Source organism: Myodes glareolus, chromosome X (assembly GCF_982192425.1).
Source record: "Myodes glareolus chromosome X, mMyoGla1.1, whole genome shotgun sequence".
NCBI classification, from domain to species: Eukaryota; Metazoa; Chordata; class Mammalia; order Rodentia; family Cricetidae; genus Myodes; species Myodes glareolus.
This window is the reverse complement of record NC_142053.1, coordinates 106,958,444-106,983,592: the sequence shown is the minus strand read 5'-3', so window position 1 is coordinate 106,983,592 and position 25,149 is coordinate 106,958,444. Positions and strand designations below refer to the sequence as shown.

At 40.5% G+C, this 25,149-nt stretch overlaps 1 protein-coding gene across 4 annotated transcripts in view; it reads right to left on the bottom strand.

The window, feature by feature from the left end:
• The window catches only part of Wwc3 (WWC family member 3), a 107,391-nt gene extending 82,478 nt beyond the window's left edge, over positions 1-24,913 (bottom strand). For all 4 annotated transcript variants that reach the window (XM_085684545.2, XM_085684547.2, XM_085684546.2 and 1 more), the window contains exon 1: positions 24,308-24,913. In XM_085684545.2, coding sequence (XP_085540671.1) covers positions 24,308-24,591 — 284 coding nt within the window. In that variant the 5' untranslated portion in view covers positions 24,592-24,913. The remainder of the gene's footprint in view (positions 1-24,307) is intronic.
• Between the last annotated feature and the right edge of the window lie 236 nt (positions 24,914-25,149).

Sequence of the window (25,149 nt, the reverse complement as noted above, 5' to 3'; positions counted from 1 at the left end):
TAGGGCATTGCCATGGGGGTAAACAAGTCCCAACTCTAGGTGGAAGGGCTAGTTTTAATGTAGGCAGGAACAAATGCATGACCTCCAAAAAGCAGAGGAAGAGAAGACAACAACGTGTAAGTCTTGACAAGCCAGTCCCACTGCAGACCTGGGATCTATCCTAGAAGGGAAGCTGCTGAAGAAAGTCAGGGGTGACCTGATAAAGAATACAAGCTGAGCTCTGCAGGTGGTATGAAGCTACAGGGTATTGGGAACCAGGATGTGTCCTCAGTAGACTGACTTCTCATAAGAACTCCACTCCCAACCTGGCTGAAGAGAAAGTGGACAGCAGAGAGAGGGGAGGTGTGGGCAGGAGGATGCCATCTAGCTAGCAAGGATGACAGAAAAATCAAAGGCCTGAGTAGGACATGGGATAGGAGTAGCTATGCTGGGGCTAGGGTGTTTGATGCCACTATAAAGTCAATTACTAGGTCTCTAACACAGGATGGGGTGAATAACATCTTCACTGTATTCTGTGGCAAAATTACTGGGAGGGGACACTTATGCTTCCTCTGTGAACATTTCTCATCATTTCACCCACGCTGGTGGCTTTACTCCCAAGTGTTTCAGAAAGACATAGAGGGGGAGCTTTTTTCTGCTCTAGTCTCCCAAGGAGCAGGAATACTGCTGCCTGTTTTGCAGCACCCCCAACACAGGTGTGCAAAACAATGAATAAATGAAGCAGCCTAGGTGCTACAAGGCTAGAATTAGAAATTCTCTAGAACAAAGGATTCCATTCTCCAAATAAAAAGCGCTGATGCAGAGACTGTCATTTTGTTTAAAATCAAGTCATATGAATTGTATTTTGTTGGGGGGAGGGGTGTTCTCTTTTAAATCCTCTAAGCAGGACAATGGGCAACAATATTTGACTCAAAACATCTGGAGGCCAGACCTTTGAATAGCTCTATAAGGTGGTCTGATAGCAAACTCCCCTTTAGAACTGCAAAGAAGTTGAAAGGCTACACTCAAAAGAATGTAGTAAATACTCTATATTACACCAACTACTTCCAACTCAGCAGCAGTATGGAAGCAAGCCAGTACACACTACTATATACCCCAGGCACTCTGGCAGAACTTCTGGACTCTATGGCATCCAGAGGACATTAGCATCCACACTGAACCTCTCTAAAAGCTACAGTGAAATATGTGAAGAATTCCAGGCAACCTAACAAACCTTCAGCCTGGCATGTAGGTATTAGGCCACAGCCAACTAAGCCTGGCTGTGCACATAGGATTCAAGCTATTTCCCTCAGGGGGTACAGTTCTGGGGCTTGTCCAAAAAGAGCTCAGCATTATCATCAAAGGGAATTGTCAGGTAAACTAAACCTGCTAATGAGCTCAACAGGCTGGCCACCTGTATCACTGGAACAATGCTTATCAGAATTGCATGCTGAGTTCCTTTGTTGGCACAAACCTTGTGTGTTCAAGGTCTGCCTCATGGTGGGAGAGGGAACATGAAAGAACTAAGCAGTTATCTTGAGATCCAGAAAGCAAAGAAGGTCAAAGGTCCAAGCTTTTCTGGCTTTGAGAGATGACCCAGCATTTCCATCACAGAGAATGAAAATACAAGGAGGGAGGCCTTTTTTTCCCCTGTATCTTCTGAAGCATCAACTCAGTGCTCTAATTCCAAATATTACTCAATCTCAAAATACCCTATTCTTACAAGTATCCATATTTATTACCTTTTCAAAGGAGAGGCTGCCTTGTCATCTGCCCATGCAGTCTTGATCCCAGACTTCAGATGTCCCCACTATCATGAAGCAGTCTTACCCCTCTGAACCTAATGTGGACCCCAGAGTCTTCTAAGCCCAAATAGATGAGGACTGTAAGAACAGAAGGAAAATGGATGGATGGATTGATGGATAGACCTAAAGATGGAAAGGGGCAAAGAAGAATGTGGAAACAGAAATGATGTGAAAAGAATGCCAAAGTCATGCTGGACAAGCATTACTACAGACATTTCCCCACAATGTTAATCAGCCATCTTAGCAACAGCCATGAATAGACAAGGTATCAAATTTGTGAACACATTGCCAGTTTGAACTCCATGGGATACAGAAATCAGGAAAAAAAATGAATGGTGTCAGACTTCTTGGAACCTAAACAATGAAACTGTAGAGATGCTACAAAATAAATATAAACTGATAAGCAAAGAACTACCCTGAAGGCAACTCAGAACCTACCAAAGCTGCCAGCCCCTCCTGGCTGTTTCCTTCTAGGTTTCAGAGTCAGGGACTTTACAGAGTCATGTGGGTAATGCAAAGTGGGGCATCAAGCCAAAACCTAGACATCAGCCTTAAGATTTTTATGGAATTAGCTGTGTCAGGTTTGAGACTTGCCTGGGACCTGCCACTCCTTCTTTTCCTGCTTTTTTCTCTACCATATGCCTGCTTCACCAGTGTATTTAGAAAGCATATAGCTTGTCTGGTTCTACAGGTTCAGAGTTGGAATGGAATTTTGCCTCAGAATGAATCACACAAGTCTCAGGCAAACCTGATTTAGAAGAATCTTTGGGCAGCATATGTTCGAGTTAATATTGGAATGAATCTATACTTTGGGGCTGCTAAAATGGGAAAAAAATTGTAAGAAGGACATGAATTTTGAGGGGCCAAGGCGAGAATGCTATGAACTAGATTATGTACCACATAAAGTTCATATTAAAGTCATAATATTTGGAAATAGTGCCTCCGAAAAGGTAATAAAAATTAAATATTTTCATATGGAAGGGCACAGCACCTAATCTTGTAGGGCAGATGTCCCTATAAGATTACAACAAGACTGCAGGTAGTACCAATAAGATCTCGAGCTCAAAGCCAGCCTGGGCAACAGAGTAAGATAATGTCTCAAAAAAAGATGAAGAGAAATCAGAGCTTGCTTTGCTTTGTTAGGACACAGTAAGAACGTGACTGTTCACAAGGAAATAAAAGTGTCCATACAAGAAACAAACTGTGCCAGAATATGATGTAGGCATTCTGGCTTCCAGGATTATGAAAACAGAAACACCTGCTTTTGGAGACCCTAATCCAGAGGCATTCTGTAATGGAAGACAAGGTCAATGAAAGACCCCAAGTCTTCAGAGAATACTGGGCAAAATAGGGGGTAAATAGAGGCAGTGAGCAACAGGTCAAGGTCTAAAATTAAGACATTGGTTGGTACCTTTCACTTTACTAACCACACCAGTACAGTCATTCCACTCAGGAGCCACTATTCTTCTCAAGGGACACTTGACAATGTCTGGAGACTTATTTTCAGTTACCATAAGAACAGATCAGGCAGTGTTTCCAGTATCTTATGAGCAGAGACAACAAATGCTGCTAAATATCTGAATGGTCTCCATCATAGAGAATGCTGTGGTTGCAAATGCCTATAGTACCATCTATAAAAATAGCTAAAAAAATGTATAAGTTTAAAAATATGTATCTGGGTAGTGATGGTGTATACCTTCAATCCCAGCACTCCAGAGGCAGAAGCAGAAGAATCTCTGAATTTGAGACCAGCCTTGTCTACGGAACAAGTACCAACGCAGCCAGGGCTACATAGAGAAATATTGTCTCAAAAAATATATAGGTGTGTGTGTGTGTCTGTGTCTGTGTCTGTGTGTGTCTGTGTGTGTATGTAAAAAGGCTGCAACAAAATTCTATTTAAAACAGCCAGAAAAAAAAAGAAGCAAGCTAAATGTCTAATGCTAAGGATATGATCCAACAAATTGTTACATGCACATCATTCATTCATTCATTATCTGGACTTGGTGAGACACAACTTTAATTCCAGCACTCAAAGACTGGGGGCTAAATGAACTCAAGACCCTATCTTAAAAAAAAAAGTTGCCAAGTAGTGGCGACACACGCCTTTAATCCCAGCACTTGGGAGGCAGAGGTATCTTTGTGAGTTCAAGGTCAGCCTTGTCGACAAAGTGAGTTCCAGGACACTAGCTGTTAATCAGAGAAGCCTTGTCTTGAAATCACCCCCCCTCCGCAAAAATGTTTTTCATTGAATACTAGTTGCATGAGGGTTTGCTATGGATGGAAAAATAATCAAAACATAATTTGGATCATTGTAAAACATATTTGGGATTTTCTTTCCTTTATTCTCCTTTTTTGAGACAGAGTCTCAAATAACCCAGGCTGGTCTCAGGCACACTATCACATTGATAATGTCCTGTTCTTAAATTCTGATCTTCCTGTCTCCATTCCTCTAGTACTGGGATTACCATCATACCTGGTTTTATCCTGTACTGGCATGCTAGGCAAGTATTCTACATACTGAGATACATCCCCAGTACAGTAACTTTTAAAGGATGTTTAACAAGACACTGTAATAATGTAGGAGTACTTTTACGAGATCGTTAGGGAGAAATTACTTGATATATGATTACATTTTTGTTCTTTTGTTTCCAGGGGTGGGGATTGAGGTAAGAACCCCAAATTTAGCTGTAGCTGTTGTAGGTGGTGTACACAGAAAAATAAAAGAAACCAATTGTAAAAAGAGTTAACACAGAATCCACCATGGCCTCCCCTTCTTGCAATCCCTGAGAGCAAGTGGGCTATAGATGAATTTTGAGTTCTGCTTTCTGTCTACCTATGAGCACATTTAGCTAGATGGTAAAAGCTAGAATCATATGACTCCAAAGGTGCCTAGGCCACTTCCACCTATAGACTTGTTCTGTCTTGCTTTCTCGGTTGGCCATGGGTTTGCTCTGCCATTGTTACAGTGGGCTGTTAGCAGTTGAAATCAGAAGATTTCAGTTCAAAATCTGAAATAAAATCCTAAAAACTGAAGAGCTGGTATACATTGGTAACAGTCCCTAAAGAAGAAAAAGTGGCACATGATGACTAGGGTCATCCATTCACTCTTACCATAGGCCCCACCGCTCTGTAACATTACATCTGGCCAACTGTTGTGAGCCAACCCAAGTGGGGACCTTAATGAGCAATGACTCCTGCAAGCTGAGCATAGAGAAGGGAAAGCCTTCCTGGGAAACAGCCTGAGCAGCCAAATAGCACGTACCAAGAACACTTGCCAGGTGAGGCGTGCAGTAAGTTTGGGATAAATGATGCTCATAAGCCTCAGGTATGTCACCTTGGCTAAGGATGAGAGCACTAGAGGACCCCACCCTAGCAAAAACTCCATGGAGACTGCAAAGTGCTATGCATTTGCTTAAATATTCACTGAAGAAAAGCTATTTGAGATCTTCAGTGCCAGGAGGTAACCTCAAGGAATTCGGCTCTACTGGGGAACAAACAAGTAACAAATCCCCACTGCACAACACACTCATCACACTCACCTTGTGGGAGGGACTTGGACAGAGCATGAAGGAAGTTGGGAGCAGGAAACTAGCTGCTCGATAAAAATATAAATATTTTTTGTGGTCAGTAGAACACCAAACTTGTATCCTGATCCCCATTTCTCACCTCTGCTTCAAAGAAATAATACAATGACATTTATAGCTGTTCCACAGTTGTTCTTCCTTTACAAGTGCCCATCAATAGATGAATGGATAAATAAAGCATGACCTATCCATATAATTGAATATTACTCAGCTATAAAAGCAAATGATGTATTGACACAGGTTACATCAGATGAATCTTGAAATCATTATGCTAAGTAAAAGTAGTAAATTAAAAAGATGCATACTCTGTTCTAGTCACATGAGAAGGGCAGAATAGACCAATTCATAAAAACATGAAGTAGATTAGTAGTTTTCTAGGGCTGGAGGTGAGGAGGAATGAAGAGTAACTACTTAATAGGAACAAGGTTTCCTTTGAGGCTGATAAAAATGTCTTGGAACAAGATAAAGGTGATAGTTGCGTAACATTGTACACATACTGGATGTTATTGAATTATACATTTTAAAATGTTAGTGATTAATGTTGTTTAATTTTTATTTTAATTTTTAGCCTGAATATTTTTATGTGTGGGAGGAGGGATAAGGAATATCAGTAGTGTCCTAGGACCTACTGATTAGAATCTTCTGGAAAGAGATTGTGTGTGCATACATGCGTGCATGTGTAAGTATAAATATATAATTATTATAAAGCCTCCCCCCAGGTTAATAGTACTGGCAGCTAGGATTTAAAAATAGTCAGTAAAGATGCTAGATGTTCATATAACCAGACAGAAAAATAGAATGCATTACAAATGAACTAGAAAGCCCTTGTCAAGAATCAGCTTACTTGCTGTAAGTGCTAAACAAGTGCAAACATTAATAGACCCTTTGCAGAACTAACCAGCCCCTAGTTGCATCCATGACCAGCTCAACAGAAAAAAAGATAGATGCAATTAGGAGCTTCCCCAAACATTAGTGGTTAGATATGTCACTGGATAGAAGGCCCACAGGACTGCTATCCAGACACTTTGGGATTGTGATTCCTGCAGAGAATATGAGGAGCAAGGCCAACCATAAAAATAGACTTCAAGTCTATGATATTGTAATGTAATTGTCTTCTTGGTGGATACTTTTTGTAAGTATTTCAGAAATTGGGTGTTAAATCAGAGGTCTATGAATGTGATATCATTTAATTAAACTGGAGTAGTTACTATGAGGGGTCCTTTTATTGACCATGATACAAATGACACCTTTCTCTAGCATCTTTTTTTCTGATTCTTATTTGGCCCTTCGTTTCAGTAAATATAAAGCCTATTTACTAAAAGAATCATGGTCTAATAGCAGGTATGTCCAACCCGCAGCCACAGGTCACATGCAACTAAGGATAGTTATGAATGTGGCCTAACACGAAATGAAAATTTACTAAAACTATTAATATTCATTTTTTTGGTAACCTGAGTGCATGCTTTTCAAGCATGAACTTTGCAGATCATGATGACAGCATGTCACAGAATCAAATGTTATATTTCTATTTCATTTTTATTTTTAAAGCAAGTGGTGTGAGAGGAATAAAGAACTTAGGAACATTAGTTTCATTTAAAAAATGGACACTAATCATTAGAATTTAATTTTAATGTAGATCCACAATTTTGTAGGCAAAATATCCATGCACACAAACACATTCATTCTCTCTCTCACTCTCTCTCTGTGAGTGTGTGTGTAAATATATATATATATATATATATATATATATATATATATATATATATATTTCTTTCTTACAAACTTTTGAAAACATTGCTAGGAAACAACTTCAACAAAACCAATTTTAGTAACTCATACACTTGAGGTGCCATGACGTCATGGGCTTGCTTCATGGAAAATTTCCTGATTCCCATTTATTTTTAGTAGTTTGGATTATGATGAGGTCCCTTAATTACCTTCATTAATTTGAGATGAAAGGGAAAAGCAACTCAACACCAGTGAATCCTAAAAAGACCACAGAAAATACATAAAAGGCACAGAGGCACATTCATTGCCTCTGTAAAGTGATCAGTGAAGATCCCACCATTGACAGAAGACCTGAAGATCCAAGCTACAGGCTTGCCAAGGATTCTTCTCCAAACTGATCTCATGGGACATGAAGGTAGAGGAAAAAAAACAGCTTAACTCCTGCTTCCCACCACCTGCTTTAGGTTAATGTACAATAGCTTTAGAACTCAAAAATGAGACAGAAAGGAACACTGGTCCCTGAAATGCTGAAATTAAGTTGTTATTTTCACTGGTACACAAAAGGGATGAGATCCCCTGCAAACAGTGAGAGAGAAATCAGTAACCATTCCTAAATAGATGAGAAGAAAGAACTATGTGTCTCTAAGTGACAAAAGAAATGGAGTATATCTGAAGGAAACGGAAACTTTGTATTCCATCAAATATTGACTGAGCTGGCACAAGCTTATGAACAGGGACACTGACAATGACTCAGGAAAAAAAATCAGTCACCAGTTTATAAAAAACATTATAGACATCTACATTTTAAAAGGGCAACTGGGTGATAAATAGAACAACAAAAATAATTCCATTAACAACTCTAGAAGCAAAAAAAAAAATAAAAATAACTCTGGAAGCATAAGAAGTACATGTGTTCATATTTTAAAATTCATGGTATGACATATTTTTAAAACCCCAAGGTAGAGATGATGAACATTGGAAGTTGTTCAAACAAGAACTGTTGGTTGAGGCCCCTGCAGTGGCACTTGAATTCGAAAGCTACTCTGTCATTCTCTTGTAACTGCATATGAATGCAAGAAGCTATTCTTGGTAATCCTTGACATTTTTGTCAATATGCCATGTACATGGTGACATTTTGGAGGTTTATGATATGGGCTGTGGAGGAGGGAAGATTGGTTTCTGGTGTCTTGGCTTTTAATACTGAGATTAACAAGATGGCAATCTTAGGTTAACCTGGATCAGGTCAATCACAGAATGATTTATCTCAAATGCCTTTTGAATAAGTATATGTATAGCAAATAAAACGAGACCATAGTGCTGAAGAAATGTCAGTGTCAATGTAACACACTTTTTGGAGGTGATCACCATAGACTCAAGCCTTGTCCTTTCAAGTTCTTAATCACTCTACGAATTAGCAAATAATCACCACTTTTAAATAATAATAATAACTTTCCAAGCACAATTATTTACAACACATGAGCTTTCATAAAGTGTATGGCTCTCTTCAATTGATGCAATCTTTAATGTATCTTTAATGTACTACATCTTACAAATGTAGTAAAATTTTAAGAACAGAATGTACACATTGCCCCGCATTTTCTGTCACACAAAATTCGTTGTAACAGCAGCAGAGTTGCAGACAATACAGAAAAGTAAGCTCCTCTCTGTTGATCCAACTGTTATGACTGAATGTCCATTTTGGCGCTATATGCTATTGCCCAAGCTAACAGGGAGTCTGAGAGATCTCAATAAGGGTGTATTATACACATGACCAAAGCACAGCATCCAGAGTCTTAAGAAATCACATACATCTATGTCTAAGAACATTTGTCTTTGCCCTCATCCATCACTGCCTGACTCTAAGGAAAACTACTATCTCCTAACTAGTTCCCCATGCCTCAGCTCCTACTGCCCTAGTCTCCTACAACAGTGACATGTTAACTCTTTCAAGTAGAATGACTTCCTAGCCTATTTAGAATTAAACCCAGAGTCCCTGACAATAGATACTTTACTACAAATATCACTTTCCAACTGGCTCGTTGTTCGTCACTTAAGTCTCTGTGGGTTTTTTCTTCTCCCTGTAAAGCTCTTTACCCAGATGAAAGGACCCCTTCTGATTCTGACCATCTTCAGGGATTAGCTATGAGGCCACTGCCTGAATCTGGAGAGGTTTCTCCTGATAATTTCCACAAAAAGACTACCTATATGTATTACACTCAATCAAACTCCCTCAAGAAGAATTTTCACTTTAAAAAATACATATTCACTATTGTCTTTGTCATCATACACTACTTGTCCATAAGGACAGGCAGGACCACTTGGTCTCAACTTTGTAAATAAGAGATGGCTTATTGTTTGTCATGAGAGGCCATCTTGTGCTTGGTAGGATGCTGAGCAATGCTACTGGCTTCCAACCCACTATATGACCTTAGGCCACACTACTCCCACCCACCACCATGTTGTAACAGCCAAAAATGTCTTCAGTCATTGTCAAATGTTCCCTGGAAGGCAAAAATTATCCCTGGCTGAGAACCACCACTTTAAATGGAATTTGTGAACCTAAGGGTGAAGATATTTTACAGCTTTAGGCACATAGTGCTAGGAAAATACCTAAGCATACAGTGAAGTTAACTCTTCATTGCCTTCACTGCTTCTCTCTAACCCTATTGAATCTAAATTCCCCTTCTCCTACCAAGCACATTAAGCACCACATGAACAAGGATTTTCTAAGACATGCATATGGACAAGGCGCCTCTACCTCCTCTCTCTACACTTTCCCCCAAAGATCCAACAGCGAAGACTTTATTGGAAAATTTTATTTCAGCCCAAAAGTAAGGTATACTGTGTGTACAACTAAGCATATGCCTAAAGTACTGATGTGATGTAAGCAGATATGATCGAAGATCTTAACCTTGAAGCAAATTCTATTCTTAAAAAATGGCTAGGGTGATAGCTCAGTTGGTAAAGGCTTACTTTGCAAACAAGAAAACCTGATATGAATCCCTAGAATCCACATCAAAAAGGAAGATATAGTGGCTTGTACATGTAATCAGACAGATTTCTGGAGCTTCCAAGTCAGTCAGTCTATTCCATTTGGTGAACATTTGACCAGTGAAAGTCTCTATCATACATGCACACACACACATACACACACACGATATATATGTAGATATATAAGACATAAAATATGTAGATAGATATATAAGATATAAACTATGTAGATAGATATAAATAATGGTTAGCAGCACCTGAGAAATGGCTCCAAGATTGTTCCTTGACTTTCCACATACATGAGAACATACATCCATGAGAACACCCCACACGCATAAACAAAAAACAATAAAATGTAACACTTGTTATACAGTAGACACTGACCTAAGTGTATAAAACCATCTTGCTGAATCTTCAAAAGCACCTAGCAAACAAATACCTCCACTAAATTTTAGAGAAGAGGAAACAGTATCAGAAAGTTCACAGCAAATAGCAGAGGCAGAAATACATCTAGGCTGTCCCTTATCTGCAAACAAACAGTCCACACAGTTAGTGATACAATGTAAGGTTAGTTAGTGTTCACCCTGCTTCTGCTCACCTGTTCAAATGCTAATTAAAATACAAAAAGTGTGTAATACAATTTTCAGAGGTTCATTCAAAAACAGAATGCTGATATTTAAAAACCTAAATGTCACATTGGTTCTCTTTTATTCCAATCCTGTCACATAACCAGATAATACTTCAACTTTCCTAAAACAATCAGAAATATGAATGAGTCATCCTACAAGACCAATGACTCTGAGTGAAAAAGTTATCTGCCTGTCATTATTACCAGATTGTTGCATAGTATTGTTCTTCTCTTACAGTTGGCAAAGCTCCTAAGCAATAGTAACATGCGACTTCTTGGCACCTTGCCCTAACAATTGTAAGGACATTTTGAGAAGTCCCCAAATCCTTTGGAATGGTAAGAGGTTGCAAAGTCTAATCTACATAGTCTGATCTCTCCAACTACAAAGTCAAGGTAGCTATCTGAATTTTAAAGATTTTTTCCCTTAAAAAAATTCTTGTACAAACGTTATTAGCTATACCCATCATATAATAAACTCTTCTTATTTCATGTGTACAATTCCAAGATTTTAGTAAATTTAGTGAATTGTACGACACATATTTCAGTTTTAGGACATTATTGAGCAAGATATTTCTTGTCTTTTTGCCAATACCATCTCTTCTCACTTCTAGACCCAGACATCAATAATCCGTTTTCCACCTTTACAAATTTATAGTTTCTGGACACAGAGCTGATCAGATCATACAATCTGGTGTCTTTGTCTCATTGTTGCACTAAGCATCTTGTTTCTGAAGTTTTCCCAATAATTTCCCTTTTCATGTAAAAATCATCCTGTACTTGGGACTATACACCACTAGTTCAAGTGGTATTGGGAAAGCCTGCAAAGTTTTCTGTGACTCACTGTGGAATGAATATTTGTGATATACCTAGAATTATGATGGCTAAATACAGGAGCATATACTTATTCAGCAACAGGGTAGGTGGCAGAGATTCCTAGGGAAATTTTACTAGGAATTTTATTAGGAATAAATTTTACCATTATTTTAGGAGCTACATTTTGACTTGCAGATGTCTGTGATCTTCCTAAAAGTATATGCAAGCTTCCAGATGCTGACACCTTTATCAGAACACAGAGTCACCCCCATCACATCTGATTTCCCAAGTTCCATGATTCCAAAACTACATGAAGCCTCAAAGCAAAATTGTTTGGTTCTAAAAAGGCATTGGCACAGAAAAGAAACATTGGTAGAAATACTGGTGAAATCCAAATGTCTAGAGTTTGCCTATCAGTAATCTGAATCAAGATTAACTTCTCAGTTTCAGCAAAGCTACTATGATAATAGAAGTTAAATTTTACAGCTCTTCAATAACTCTAAAATATTCCAAAATAGAAGTGTGTTAAAACGAATAAGCTGAAAGGCATTATTTTACCCTATATTTAAAAACATCATATTTCTTCTAAGGCAAGCATGAAGCGAAAAAGAAAAAGAAATAAAAGAGGAAGGAAAGAAGGAGGGAAGAAAGGAAAGAAGAAGGAAGGAAGAAAGGAAGGAAGGAAGGAAAGAAGGAAGGAAGGAAGGAAAAGTACCCAGGAGCATTACAATCACAGTACTTTATTGTAAATATCACAGGCAACTAAAACAGCTAAAAATAAGGGAAATAAGTGACAGTGTATGTGCTTAGTGACATCCTATAGTCCCAGGAGGAAAGCCATGAGGACACTGGAAGGTAGTGACACACAGCTTTAATTCCAGCACTCAGGAGGCAGAGACCAGCCTGGTATACAGAGCTAGTTTCAGGACAGCCAGACCTCCACAAAGAAAACTTGTCTTGAAAATAAAAATATAAAGATTCAAATTAAAAAAAGGAAATGCCATGAAGAAAACTACATGTGATGCTGGGTAGAAAAAAAATAAATGAATATACATTTGTGGGCTGGAAAAAAACAGAAACTCAAGAAAGAAATTGAAGAAGACACCAGAAAGTGGAAATATTTCCCATGCTCTTGGGTAGGCAGAATTAACATAGTAAAAATGGCAATCTTACCAAAAGCAATCTACAGATTCAATGCAATGCCCGGCAAAATCCTTCACAGACCTCAAAGAATAATACTCAATTTCATATGGAAAAGCAAAATACCCAGGGTAGTCAAAACAGTCTTGTACAATAAACAAACTTTTGGAGGCATCACAATCCCTGACTTCAAACTCTATTACAGAATACAGTACTGAAAACAGCCTGGTACTAGCATAAGAACAGAGAGGAGGACCAATGAAACTGAATAGAAGACCCAGATATTAATCCACACACCTTCAAACATCTGATTTTTGAAAAAGAAGCAAAAAATATCAAATGGAAAAAAACATATTTAACAAATGGTGCTGGCATAACTGGACATCAACATGTTGGAGAATGAAAATAGACCCATATCTATCACCATGCACCAAACTCAAGTCCAAATGGATCAAAGACCTCAACATAAAGCCAGCCACACTGAACCTTATAGAAGAGAAAGTGGGAAGTACATTTGAATGCATTGGCACAGGAGACCACTTTCTAAATATAACCCCAGCAGCACAGACACTGAGAGAAACAATTAATAAATGGAACCACCTGAAACTACAAAGCTTCTGTAAAGCAAAGGACACGGTCAACAAGACAAAACGGCAACCTACAGAATAGGAAAAGATCTTCACTAACCCCCATATCAGACAGAGGTCTGTTCTCCAATATATACAAAGAACTCAAGAAACTGGTCATCAAATAACACATGATCCAATTTTTAAAAAATGGAATACAGACCTAAATAGAGAACTCTCAACAGAGGAATCTAAAATGGCTGAAAGACACTTAAGGAAATGTTCAACATCCTTAGTCATCAGAGAAATGCAAATGAAAACAACTCTGAGATTCCATCTTCCCCCTGTAAGAATGGCCAAGAACAAAAACACTGATGACAACTTACGCTGGAGAGGTTGTGGGGAAAAGAAAACACTTCTTTCTGCATTACTGAAGGGAATGCAAGCTGGTACAGCCCCTTTGGATGTCACTGTGGTGATTTCTCAGAAAATTGGGAAGCAACCTTCCTCAAGATCCAGTAATACCACTTTTGGGTATATATCGAAAGGATCTCAATCGTGCCACAAGGACATGTGCTCAACTATGTTCATAGCAGCAGCATTGTTTGTCATAGCCAGAAACTGGAAACAACATAAATGTCCCTCGACCGAAGAATGGATAAGGAAAATGTGGTACATTTACACAATGGAGTACTACACAGCAGAAAAAAAAATAACGACATCTTGAATTTTGCAGGAAAATGGATTTTGAGTGAGGTAACCCAGACCCAGAAAGACACTTATCACATGTACTCTCTCAAAAGTGGTTTTAAACACAAAGCAAAGAAAACCAGCCTATAATTCACAATTCCAGAGAACTTAGACAACAATGAGGACACTAAGAAAGACTTACATAGATCTAATCTACATGGGAAGTAGAAAAAGACAAGATCTCCTGAGTAAATTGGGAGAATGGAGACCTTGTGGGGAGGGTTGAAACAGGAAGGGGAGAGGCAGGGAGAGGAGCAGAGAAAAATGTAGAGCTCAATGAAAATCACTAAGAAAAGTAACTAATAGGAAATAAAACAGAAACTCAAGTTTAACTGACTTAAAAGATAAGGAGACATGTATAATTTTATGTGAGAAAAAGTACTAGGGGTAGATAGCCCAGAGGAGTAATTCATCTATCCACACATCTTAGCAAGGGATATTAGCAAGGGATAGTCTTTCATTTTTTCCAAATTCACAACCAGTTCCTTCTTAGCACAATGAAACAGTACAGCTGCTTAATCCCCATAGGGCATTATTTAGTTCCACATCACCTTGTAGGGGAGAAGACCTTCTCTTCAACCATTCCTGCCCCATACCTCATATCTAAGATCAACTGGAATTCTGTGTCAACCAACTGTATACTCTTATACAAAATGTCAGGTTTAGTTCACTGTCGGTCACTATTAATATTTAGTGCTGGATCACTTTTGTTATGAGAACATCTTATGCATTGCAGGCAGTCCTTTGTGTAGGATACCCACCACCCTCCTTGACCTCTACCTACTACATGTCATCTCCCTGTTGAAGCAGCCAAAATGTCTCCAAATACTGTCAGATGTCCTGTGGAAGAGGGTAAGAGCCTCCCCATTTGAGACTTAGCATCTAAAAACAACTAGAATTTTATAAAGAGTTGCAGATGGATTCCATCCTGAGTCAAGATAAGAAGAAACCATTCTAACAAAATGGAGGCACTGACATGTTTTTAAGGAGGAATTCCTCTTGAGTATGCTATAATTTATGAGGAAAATTTGATGAAATAAGGAAATGTAAAATGATCATTACAAATCAGTAAAACTTGTTACATTCAATCAGTAAAACATGGTTACATTCAACATTTATGGAGGACATGTATATGCCAAGTACTATGCAGACAAATCAGAATAAAATGTGGATGAGTTAAAAAAACATAATTTTAAAAAAATTATTTTTTCTTAGTTCCTTCAAGCCCCAGTTTCCTATTCCTCACTTTTTATTTTCAAAAAGATCCACAGGAATACTACAAAGAATTATCCAGGGACAGCCACATAAGACATCTACGAGATGATACACATGAAAAACTGATTAGTTGTTGACTGGCTTTGGGGAAGATAATGAGTAGCTGCTAATGAACATGTGCTTTCTATGAGGAGAGGTGGCAAGAATTAGATAGTGGTGATGGTTGACAGCCTTATGAACATAAAAAAGACACTAAATTGTACCCCTTTAAGGTGGATTATCTTATAGTATGTAAATTATATTTCAAAGTTTTAAAACTAAGCAATAGACATACTAATTAAAAGGCAAATTGAGTCAACTCCACATACTGAGACAAAGGGTTTATTTATTTATTTTAGTTTTTAATTTTATTTATATGTATCTATGAATGTGTGTTATATCTGGTGGCCAGAGAGACTGTTGGAATCCCTGGAGGTGAAATTACAGGCAGCATGACCTGCCTAATGTGAGTGCTGGGCACTGAACTCAGGTTCACTGAAGAGGAGCAAGCTCTTTTAACCACTGAGTCATCTCCCCAGCTCTGAAAAAGAATTTTGAAAGGCAGAAATATCACAAAGTTTACATAGCCAAGCTTCAGGTATGAGTTCTCTCACCTGGTAGGAATGAGGTTTGTACTTAGGAGATGCTCAGGATGTCCTGTCTGTTTCAGTGGTCCACTCACCAACACTGCACAACTAGCCACCTGGGGGTGGTACAGATAGCCTGGCTGCACTCCTTGTTCTTTGCATTAACATTCTTCTCATCTCCTTCCTCTCATTCCCTGAATCCCTTCCATTTAAAGACATAGAACATTTTCCAGATAAAAAATACTGGGGATACCACAGACCCATAAGCATGCTTTTGAGATGTATATGCTTGCTCTACACTTCCAGACCTGAACAAAGGCAGAAGCAAGTCTCTCACTGCTTTTCTGTGCACTGAAGCTGGGGATTCCATGACTTTGAGAATCTCAGGCAGCAGATATCACACACAGGTGTACACACATACACACACTCACATTCAACACAGGGAACCATCACAGCCCCAGGTTGCTCCAAATAATGAAGTTTGAATGCATTAATTTCCCTTTGTGCCACTGTATATATGTATATACCATAAATGCCTATCAGTTGAGATTACCCTCAGAATGGAGCAATATTCAAACTAATATATATTCCCAAAGTTTCATATGCTGGTTCAAGGTTTCTGAGATGCTTATGGATAACTTCTGTTCTTTATCAAAATATGAAACTATTCCTCTCTAGTGCTTGCCTACCATCACCTGAAAAAACCTCAAATAGTATTGCTGTGAGATGTCCAACCTGCCCACCATTCTTACTTGATCAGCTCAGCAAAGGATTTAGTACTTATGATATAAGGCTCCACACTCAGCCTGGCAGTGGTGGTACATGTCTTTAATCCCAGCACTTGGGAGGCAAAGACAGCCGGATCTCTGGGAGTTCAAGGCTAGCCTGGTCTACAGAGTAAGTTCCAGGAAGGCTCCAAAGCTACAAAGAAACCCTGTCTTGAAATACAACAACTACAAAAACAAGACGTCACACTCGAGTCACAAGAAAGGTGGATCCGAACTGCAAGAAAAAGGTGGAAAATGCATAGCATCTTTTTCATTGGCATGTGAAAAATGGGAAGCTGGTACTAAAGGCAGCAAGCTGACCTGGTGCCTTCATTCTCCCTAGGATACAATGCGTAGGAGTAAGATAGTTATGTCTATTGATGCCGAGAGAAACTGTTAAAAACTAAGGGGCTTCAACCAACTCAAGTCTATTATATCTCACAGGTTCAGCATCAGTTTCATTATGCTAAACTCAAGGTAACTACAGGGCTGAAGCTCTTTCTGCAGGTTCCAGGAAAGCATCCTTCTATTTGCCCTTTCCAGTTTTTGAAGGTTGTTTGCATTCCTTGATTCCTGGCCACGTGACTTCAACCTCTGCTTCCACTGTCATATCCTCACCTCTGTCTCATCCTCATCTTCCTGCTCCCCACAGTAAGCCCCCATTGTGATACTGGATCCACCCAGATAAGGCAGGATTATCCCCCTATCAGAGAATCCTTACCTTAATTGTATTTGCAAAATCTATCTGGCCATGGAGGGTAACTTATTAACGGGTAATGAGGCATTAATGTATCTGCCTTTAAGGGGTCATGATAACACAGAGGGGAATAAACATCAACAACAAAGAATGCAAAATAAAATAACCAGTGGGTCCAGAACAGCACAAAAGGCATAAAATTTAGCCTACTCGGGGGAGGGTCAAATACATGGTCCATCACTGGCTGTAAGAAAGGGGTCTCTGAGTCAACTTCCCATTGACCTCATTTTCATCATGCGCCCATCTATACTTCATATAGCCATGACTGGCTTCTGATGAAAACATGCATGCAAATGCTTGGCACATGATAAAAGATTTATTATATGTCTGCCATATCCCCAGAGCCAGGGTCTGGGGTTTGACTCAATGACAGGGTGTTTGTCTGGCACTGACAGGGCCCTCAGCTCTGTCTCCAGCAGTTGAGGAAAAAGGCATGGAATCCCAAAGGAGAGAAACTTACTGCGTGATGAGGCTTATTGAAAAAGATATGAGTGAAGCAAGGACAGCATTTGCCTCACAAAGGCAGGGCCCTTTCTGATATTACTTGCTAGAGTCCCGAACCTTGGAAAAAATGCTGAAGAGAGAAAAGCTATGCAACATACCCTGTTAAACAAATGAACAGAGATAGGATACTTAGAATGGGTGTGGACTGGATGAGTTGCGTGCTAGAAAAAGCAATAGGTCAAGGGTCAGGAGATCCCATGGCCTTCTAACTCTGGGCAGAAAACACCACTTAGCTGGGCTCTCAAGTGTGAAGAGAGGAGTTTGAACAAGACGTTCCTAGCTTTTCTGGTCCCCAAACTGTGGCAATCTCAGCTAGGAATGGTCTGGCCCAAGTCTCCAGTCCTTTACATACAACTTCTAGGCCAGTCATATCAGTTAATTCTCTTTACTTTTTTGGAACATACTCAGCACTTCCTCATCTCCAGGAAATTTTTCATGGGCCTCCTCTTTATCTTGCTCGGTTCTAGAAGCGCTTTAATATCTTGCTCCAAGACATTAATGAACAAGAATAAAAACCAGTCCGTGTTCAAGATAGCTCTTCTAGCAGGGTGAAACTGTTAAATACTTTTCTCCCTCCAGTCATGAAACATTGAATGCTGGGAGAAAGAAGGGTGGAGTCAGAGAGACGCCATGGATACGCTGGAGACATATGCTGGGAATTTTACCCAGTAAGGCACTGCCACATGGCAATACACAGATTAATAGAAATGGGTTAAATTAAGTTGTAACAATTAGTCAATAAGAAGTTAGAGCTAATGTGCTAAGCAGTGTTTTAATGAATACAATTTCTGTGTGGTTATTTCGGTTCTGGGCAGCTGGGACAAACAAGTGGTCTTCCTTCCACACACAACTGGTTAAGGTACAGACTGCTAGACATGGCAGTGCCACAGGGCCATTGCACACCTGAACTAACAGCAGCTGTGACTGCCTGTGGAAGGCCTGCACAAGATCAGGGTAGCTAAAATCTTGGCATGGATAAGGGAGGGCCTCATGAAGTCCCACCCATGATGGAAACTGGTGGCTGTAGAGAAAATATGTTTTCTCCAGGGATAAAAAATACTGAAAGACTACCACAGGAGATGATGATCCTATACCTATGTAAATACAGGCAGCACTAAGTAGATTCAGTGAGTTTAAAAAGAGAGAGAACAGATGAAATTGTAAGAGAAAAATGGGAGTAATTAGAAGGAAAGCAACCAGAAGAGCTGGTCAAAACACATTATATACATCTATAAAAGTCTCAAGAAAATATATAAGGTAAATAGTAGTGTAATTTAAAAAAAAGAGAGAGAACTCTCCCTTCTTTTCTTGGAAGCTATTTAAACCTAAGGAATTGAATTAATCATGGCATGTCCCATGACATGCAACTTTTGTTTGCTTTATATGTTTGTTACTTTCTCCCTCCTCCCCCCCAAGAAACCCTTGTCCTTGTTTCCATGTACAGTCCCAGCATGAGAGAGGTTAAGAATCTTCATAAATATTTCCTTATTTTATTAGACTTAGATGAGGCAATTGATTTCAACAGAATTTAACTTTACTTATATTCCATCAGATTTTTTTTCTTTGCAAAGGCAGACAACATCAGCAGAAGGCCCTGGGCAAGGAGCCAAAAGGCCTATCTCAGGCTTACCAGGTGACCCTGTCATGTCACTTGACCCACAGTTTCCTGAAGTGAACCTAACAGAGACTGTGATACACATTATTTCCACTTCCCAAATCAGAGTGAAAGGAAAGAGAAGGAAACTTGGAGACTTCTAAACATCCGAGAGCTATTTTTGGAAATCAATGACTTTTCCATTTATTTTTCTTGAAGAAAAAAAAAAGAGAAGGGAAGAAAAAGAAAGATATTAGATTGAAAAGTGGTAGTTGACATCTAAATGGATACAAAAGGAAGATTCTTTCCAGGAGCTGACCCCTGATGGCTTTTAAAGCCAGAAACTCCCCCATGTTCATACAAACACTATCTATAATCTTAAAGAATGAAAAATGGAAAAATCATTAAGTTGTTTATCGGAAAGCTCAACTTAGACAGTTCACATAACCCAGAAATAGACTCTGTGAGGTAAATATAGTCAAGCTCCTATTAATTAATACTGAATAGTGGTTCCAAGAAGGTAGCAATGTTATCTGGCTCTGTTATAGAAGACTCCAACTTAGCAAATACCAGAACCAAGATTGTTTTCTACTTAAGGCAAAAGCTTGGAGTCAAATACTTCCATGATTTGAGTATATAATAAATTTTGTGTGTCCTTTTCCTGTGAAGAAGAAGAAGAAGAAGAAGAAGAAGAAGAAGAAGAGGAGGAGGAGGAGGAGGAGGAGGAGGAGGAGGAGGAAGAGGAAGAAGAAGAAGAAGAAGAGGAGGAGGAGGAGGAGGAAGAAGAAGAAGCCTGCTCAAGGGACTTTTAATAAATACCCAAATTCTTACATGTGGCTGGCACCAGGTCAAACCCCATCTAGTGAACAAATGGCCCTCAACTCTCATGCCATGACATAATTGTAGCAGTCAACCATTATTTACACTTAGCTCTGATCGCAAATATGATTTCACAGTGTTTTATTTCTAATTTGAATAGGGGAATGTGCCAAAGTGTGCATGTGGAGGTCAGAGAACAACTTTGGGGAGTCAGTTCTTTCTGAGTCCTAGGGATGTAGCCGAGGTCATCAGGCTTGGCATTAGGCACCTTTAACCACTAAGCTGTCTTGTGGCCTTCAAATATGATTTTGCCCACCGTTCTTCATTTCCATTAATGTAAAACTACCACTAGGCTACAAGAAACAGAGTGGCCAGTTTCAACGACTGGATCCTTGAACTGTGTAATTCAAGAGAATTATGTAGGAAGTACACACACAACTGTTAAAGGCACTAAATTGTTTTTTAAGAAACAAAAATAACCCTTATACTATATTTTCTAAGTATAATATTTATAATTATTTTCTATAAGAAATAATTTTCTGAGCCGGGTGGTGGTGGCCCACGCCTTTAATCCCAGCTCTCAAGAGGCAGAGGTAGGTGAATCTCTATGAGTTCAAGGCCAGTCTGGTCTACAAGAGATAGTCCCAGGACAGCTAGGGCTGTTACACAGAGAAACCCTATCTGGAAAAACTAACGAAAAGAAAAAAAAAGAAAGAACTTTCTAGTAGCCAGGTTGTGTTGTTGTATCCCTTTGATCCCAGCACTGGGGAGGTAGGGTTGGGACAGACAGATCTCTGTGAGTTCAAAACCAGCCTGGTCTATAGTACAGAGTGAGTTCCAGGACAGCTAGGGATGATACACTGAGAAACTTTGTCTCAAAAAGTAAATAAATAAAAATAAAAGGAAAGAAGAAAGAACTTCCTATAAGGTGGTTAGCATAATATAGTATATGCAGAATATATATAAATCACACATGGCTTATTTGGTGATTTTCAAGCCATAGAAACAGCAAAATAATTTCACAACAACATTAAGCTGACTATGGAAATCATATAAACAGTACCAATCTATGAAAACAAATCAATTCAAATACAAGGGTGGTTCACAATAGAACTAAAAAATTCTGTTTATAAAATAGAGACACTTTTTTCATGGACATGTGTAGCCACATCTGTAAAGATGTTTCCTTGAATTGCATGCTCTCTATTACTTTAAAAAAATTAGAGGTTCAATAATTCACCAATATGCTGAACTGGAAATATCTAATGTTACTAAACTTAACAGTGAATGGAATTACTTTAACATTCTAGAAGAGATTTTGTTTACATTCTCTGGCCCCCCGTTATTCTGCTTACAACAGTATACTTCATGCTATTAAGGATTTTAAGTTACATATGAAATAATGTTGAAAGTCAACAACAGTTTTCACCTACCACATTTATTTATTCCCCAATAATTTTATTTTCTTTAAAAAGCTTGCTTTTCCCTTGATTCTCGTGTCATTTCTGTTTGGAAGCTATATGGTGAAAGTTTCTTGAACACCATTTTCTAGATCTCTGAATGAAATAAGATTCATAACCTGTCAAATGTGTACATGGAGAAAACATGGTGTTCTGATATGCAGTCTTGTTCATATAATAAAAGTTAATTACAACCTTAAAGAATTCCTAGTCACCTATAAAAATTGGCAACCTTGTGTTTTCAAAGAGGAAGAATGACTAGCACACCCTTCAGCAGGCTCCACTGAAATGTTTGTGGCTTGCTGAACATTCCATACATATTTCATGCAAGGTATTATGGGAGCTGAAGTTCAAGCTGTCCCCAGCTGAATTTTCACTCACTATAAAAACAATGTCTCAGAAAAGTACACACATGTTTTTACTTTACAAAAAATGCAAAATATCTACTTTTGTTCATTCAATCAACACTTAGCACTTAGAAAGGGGACTTTTAAAAACCTGTAACCTAAGTAATATCTGAAAGGGGCAAAAAATGTTATTCAGGAGCAAAGCAGATTTGTGGAAAGAGAAATCTACAGAGACAAAGAACCTAGAAGATGATTCCTGTAGGACTTTTGTTGCTGGCTATACAATTAAAATAAAATGATCACATTTATGTTTTTGTTATAAATCTCTTTTGCAAAATAGCCACAATTGTTATATTATCCTCATAAAGTAGGGCTTAGACTTTGCTAAGCAAAACACCCCTTTTCAAGGCCAAACCTTGCTATGCAACCCAGACTTGCCTGGAATTCTTGATTCTCCTGCCTCAGCCTCCCAAGAGATTAAAGACATGTGCTACCATGCTCTGCTTTAAATACTGATTTAATTGGCTCATTTTCTAGTGAGTTGGAACTTTAACAAGAATACGACACAAAAGAACATCACATTTCAAGCAGTTCCACCAATTTCAGAATCATCCAAGGTTTGATCAAACAGCTGTGGCTCTCACATTTGGTTAAAATTATATGTCCTCTGATTTTCAAAATAAGCATTTTTGAACCCACAAAACTAAGATTGGATTTATGCAAATTTCTGTGTCCAGAGGTCTGCAAAGGCTAGAGGGAATGTTTGGGAACCACAATTGTTTAGATTTGTTTTGCCCCCTCTAAACCCATAGAAATCTTCAAAAAAGCTAGCAGTTTCCCTCCTGAAAAGTTTATTTTCAAAGACAGTGCCATGCAGGCTGCCTTTCCTGTGTAGGTGGGAGGAAGCAGCCTTTTCAAGTCTTGAAATCACTAGGAAGCCTACAGTATTTCCTTTTTGGCATCCAGGCCAGGGTGGAGAGAACTTGCTCCAGAGAGGACAAGATATCAGATAACCAGTGGAAATACTTGGTTTCAACAGAATTCCCATTTACACACACACACACAGACACACACACACACACACACACACACGCACGCACGCACGCACGCACGCACGCATGCACGCGTGTGCACGCACACACTACATCTCTCCAAAAGTAGTTGACCCAATGGAACGAAGAGAAACTTTATTACATGACATTAATTAAGTGAAATCTGGCAGTGCTTTTAGAAGAATCTGTTTTTTACTTGATCAGATTTATTTACATGAACGGGACAACTTTGTGCCCTGTGCATATCTTGCACAAAAAGGAAACTTAAATTCAACTCTTGTTTTTCACTTATTCCAAAAGCATATGGGACTAATCATATCCCATTCTGGCCACAATACACAAGGCTATTTCAAACAGAATTTTAACTCACTTGATTTTAAAGGCAGTACAGCACCAAAAAGTTTAGAAACAGCTTCTCCTGACTCCAGAAGGGGTGGGAATACTTTTTTTTTTTTTAATGCCCGTCTGGCACCAGGCTTTGGATAAAAACCAGACTGAGCCCTCCAGGCAGGGAACTCATTCCCTCATTCTCAAAACTGGCGCACACGTTTGTGTGTTCCAAGGTGACAGCGCATCTCTCATCTGCCAAGAGCTGGGTATCCCTGTTCCGCCAAAGCCAGGGTGGTGGGCCGCCCAAGGCCCAGGGTATGGATGGGCGAGGCCACACCGCAGAAAAAGGAAAAGAGGGCCATCCGTCAGACTCCAGAGAGGAAATTCCAGGGGCCCAGCTCCCAGGCCCTGGACAGCGGGTAATGTGAGGCAATCGATTCAGTGTCCACCCCTCGACAAGGGGCCAGGAGGCGATATGAACTTCGCGTTCTGGAGACCAGAGCGGTCACCTCCATCCTGGGCCAGAGTACTGAGAGAAGGGATGTGAGGCTGGAGAAGAAGCTCAAATCCCATCTCAACGCCAGGGGCCTCCCGTACTCCATCCTGACTCTGGGCCCAAAGGTTGGAATTGTTACAACCATAGCCAGGACTAAGGGGTACAGACAAGCTCCAGTCTTGGGAATGGAGGCACTCCGATGATGCCCATCTCAACACCTATCCTGACCTGGGGGGCCCAGGGACAGAGGCATCCCGAGCGTTCCTGTCTATTCCACACTGGGCTGGACGTATCGCCAGCACATCCTCTGAAGTGTCACCCTCGCCCACTTCCACAGCCCCCGTTGGCCCACTTACCGGTCGCGGGGATCAATCCATGACGTCTGGCGCGTGTTATGGTCGATGTAGAAGACGCGGCCGTCGTAGTCGCGCGCCTCCTCCCAGCCTGCGGGCAGCGGCAGCTCGGCGCTCTCACGGGCCCGTGGCTGCGGCGGTACCGAGGGCACCGAGGGTGCGGGGACCGCGACGGGGGGCGCTGGCGGTGGCGGCTCCCGTTGGGGCTGAGCAGGAGGCGGTGGCTCTCGCTGGGCCTCCCGCGACTGTCCCCGCCGTCGCCGCCTGCCGCCGCTCAACCAAGGCATGACGGCTCGGGCCCCGCCGCCGCCCGGCCGCCCCGCGCGCGCCGCCTCCTCCGCCAGCACTAAGGCCGGGCGACCGGGGCGCGGGGGCGGCTGCGGGGAGCCGCCCGCCGCACCCGGCGCATCCTCCACTGGGCGCCCGCGCACCGGCACCCGACAGGCTTCGTGAGCAGCTAGCTGCGCTGTCCTCTCCTCTGCGATGGCCCAGGTCGCTGCTGCGCGTGAAGTCACAGTCCCAAAACCGGGGCCTCGGCCACCGATAGCAACGGCTCCTCCACTCCACAGGCCGGTCCGGCCATCTTCGCTCCTCAGAGCCGGGTCGGGAGGGCGGGGTATTCCCACGCCCCGCCCCGTCCAGGCTAGCCCCGCCCCTACTTGATGCTCTTCTTTCACTCTCCCTCCCAGGCTCCTCCTCTGCCCCGGGCCTAGGCTTCCCCCTCCCCCGCCCCTTGCTCCGCCTCTCCCTTCTCCCCCTTTTCCTCGCAGCTCCTCCTCCATTTCCCTCTCGAGCTCCACCTCTCCTCTCAGCAACTCTGCCCGCCCCGCGTCCCCTCAGGCGGC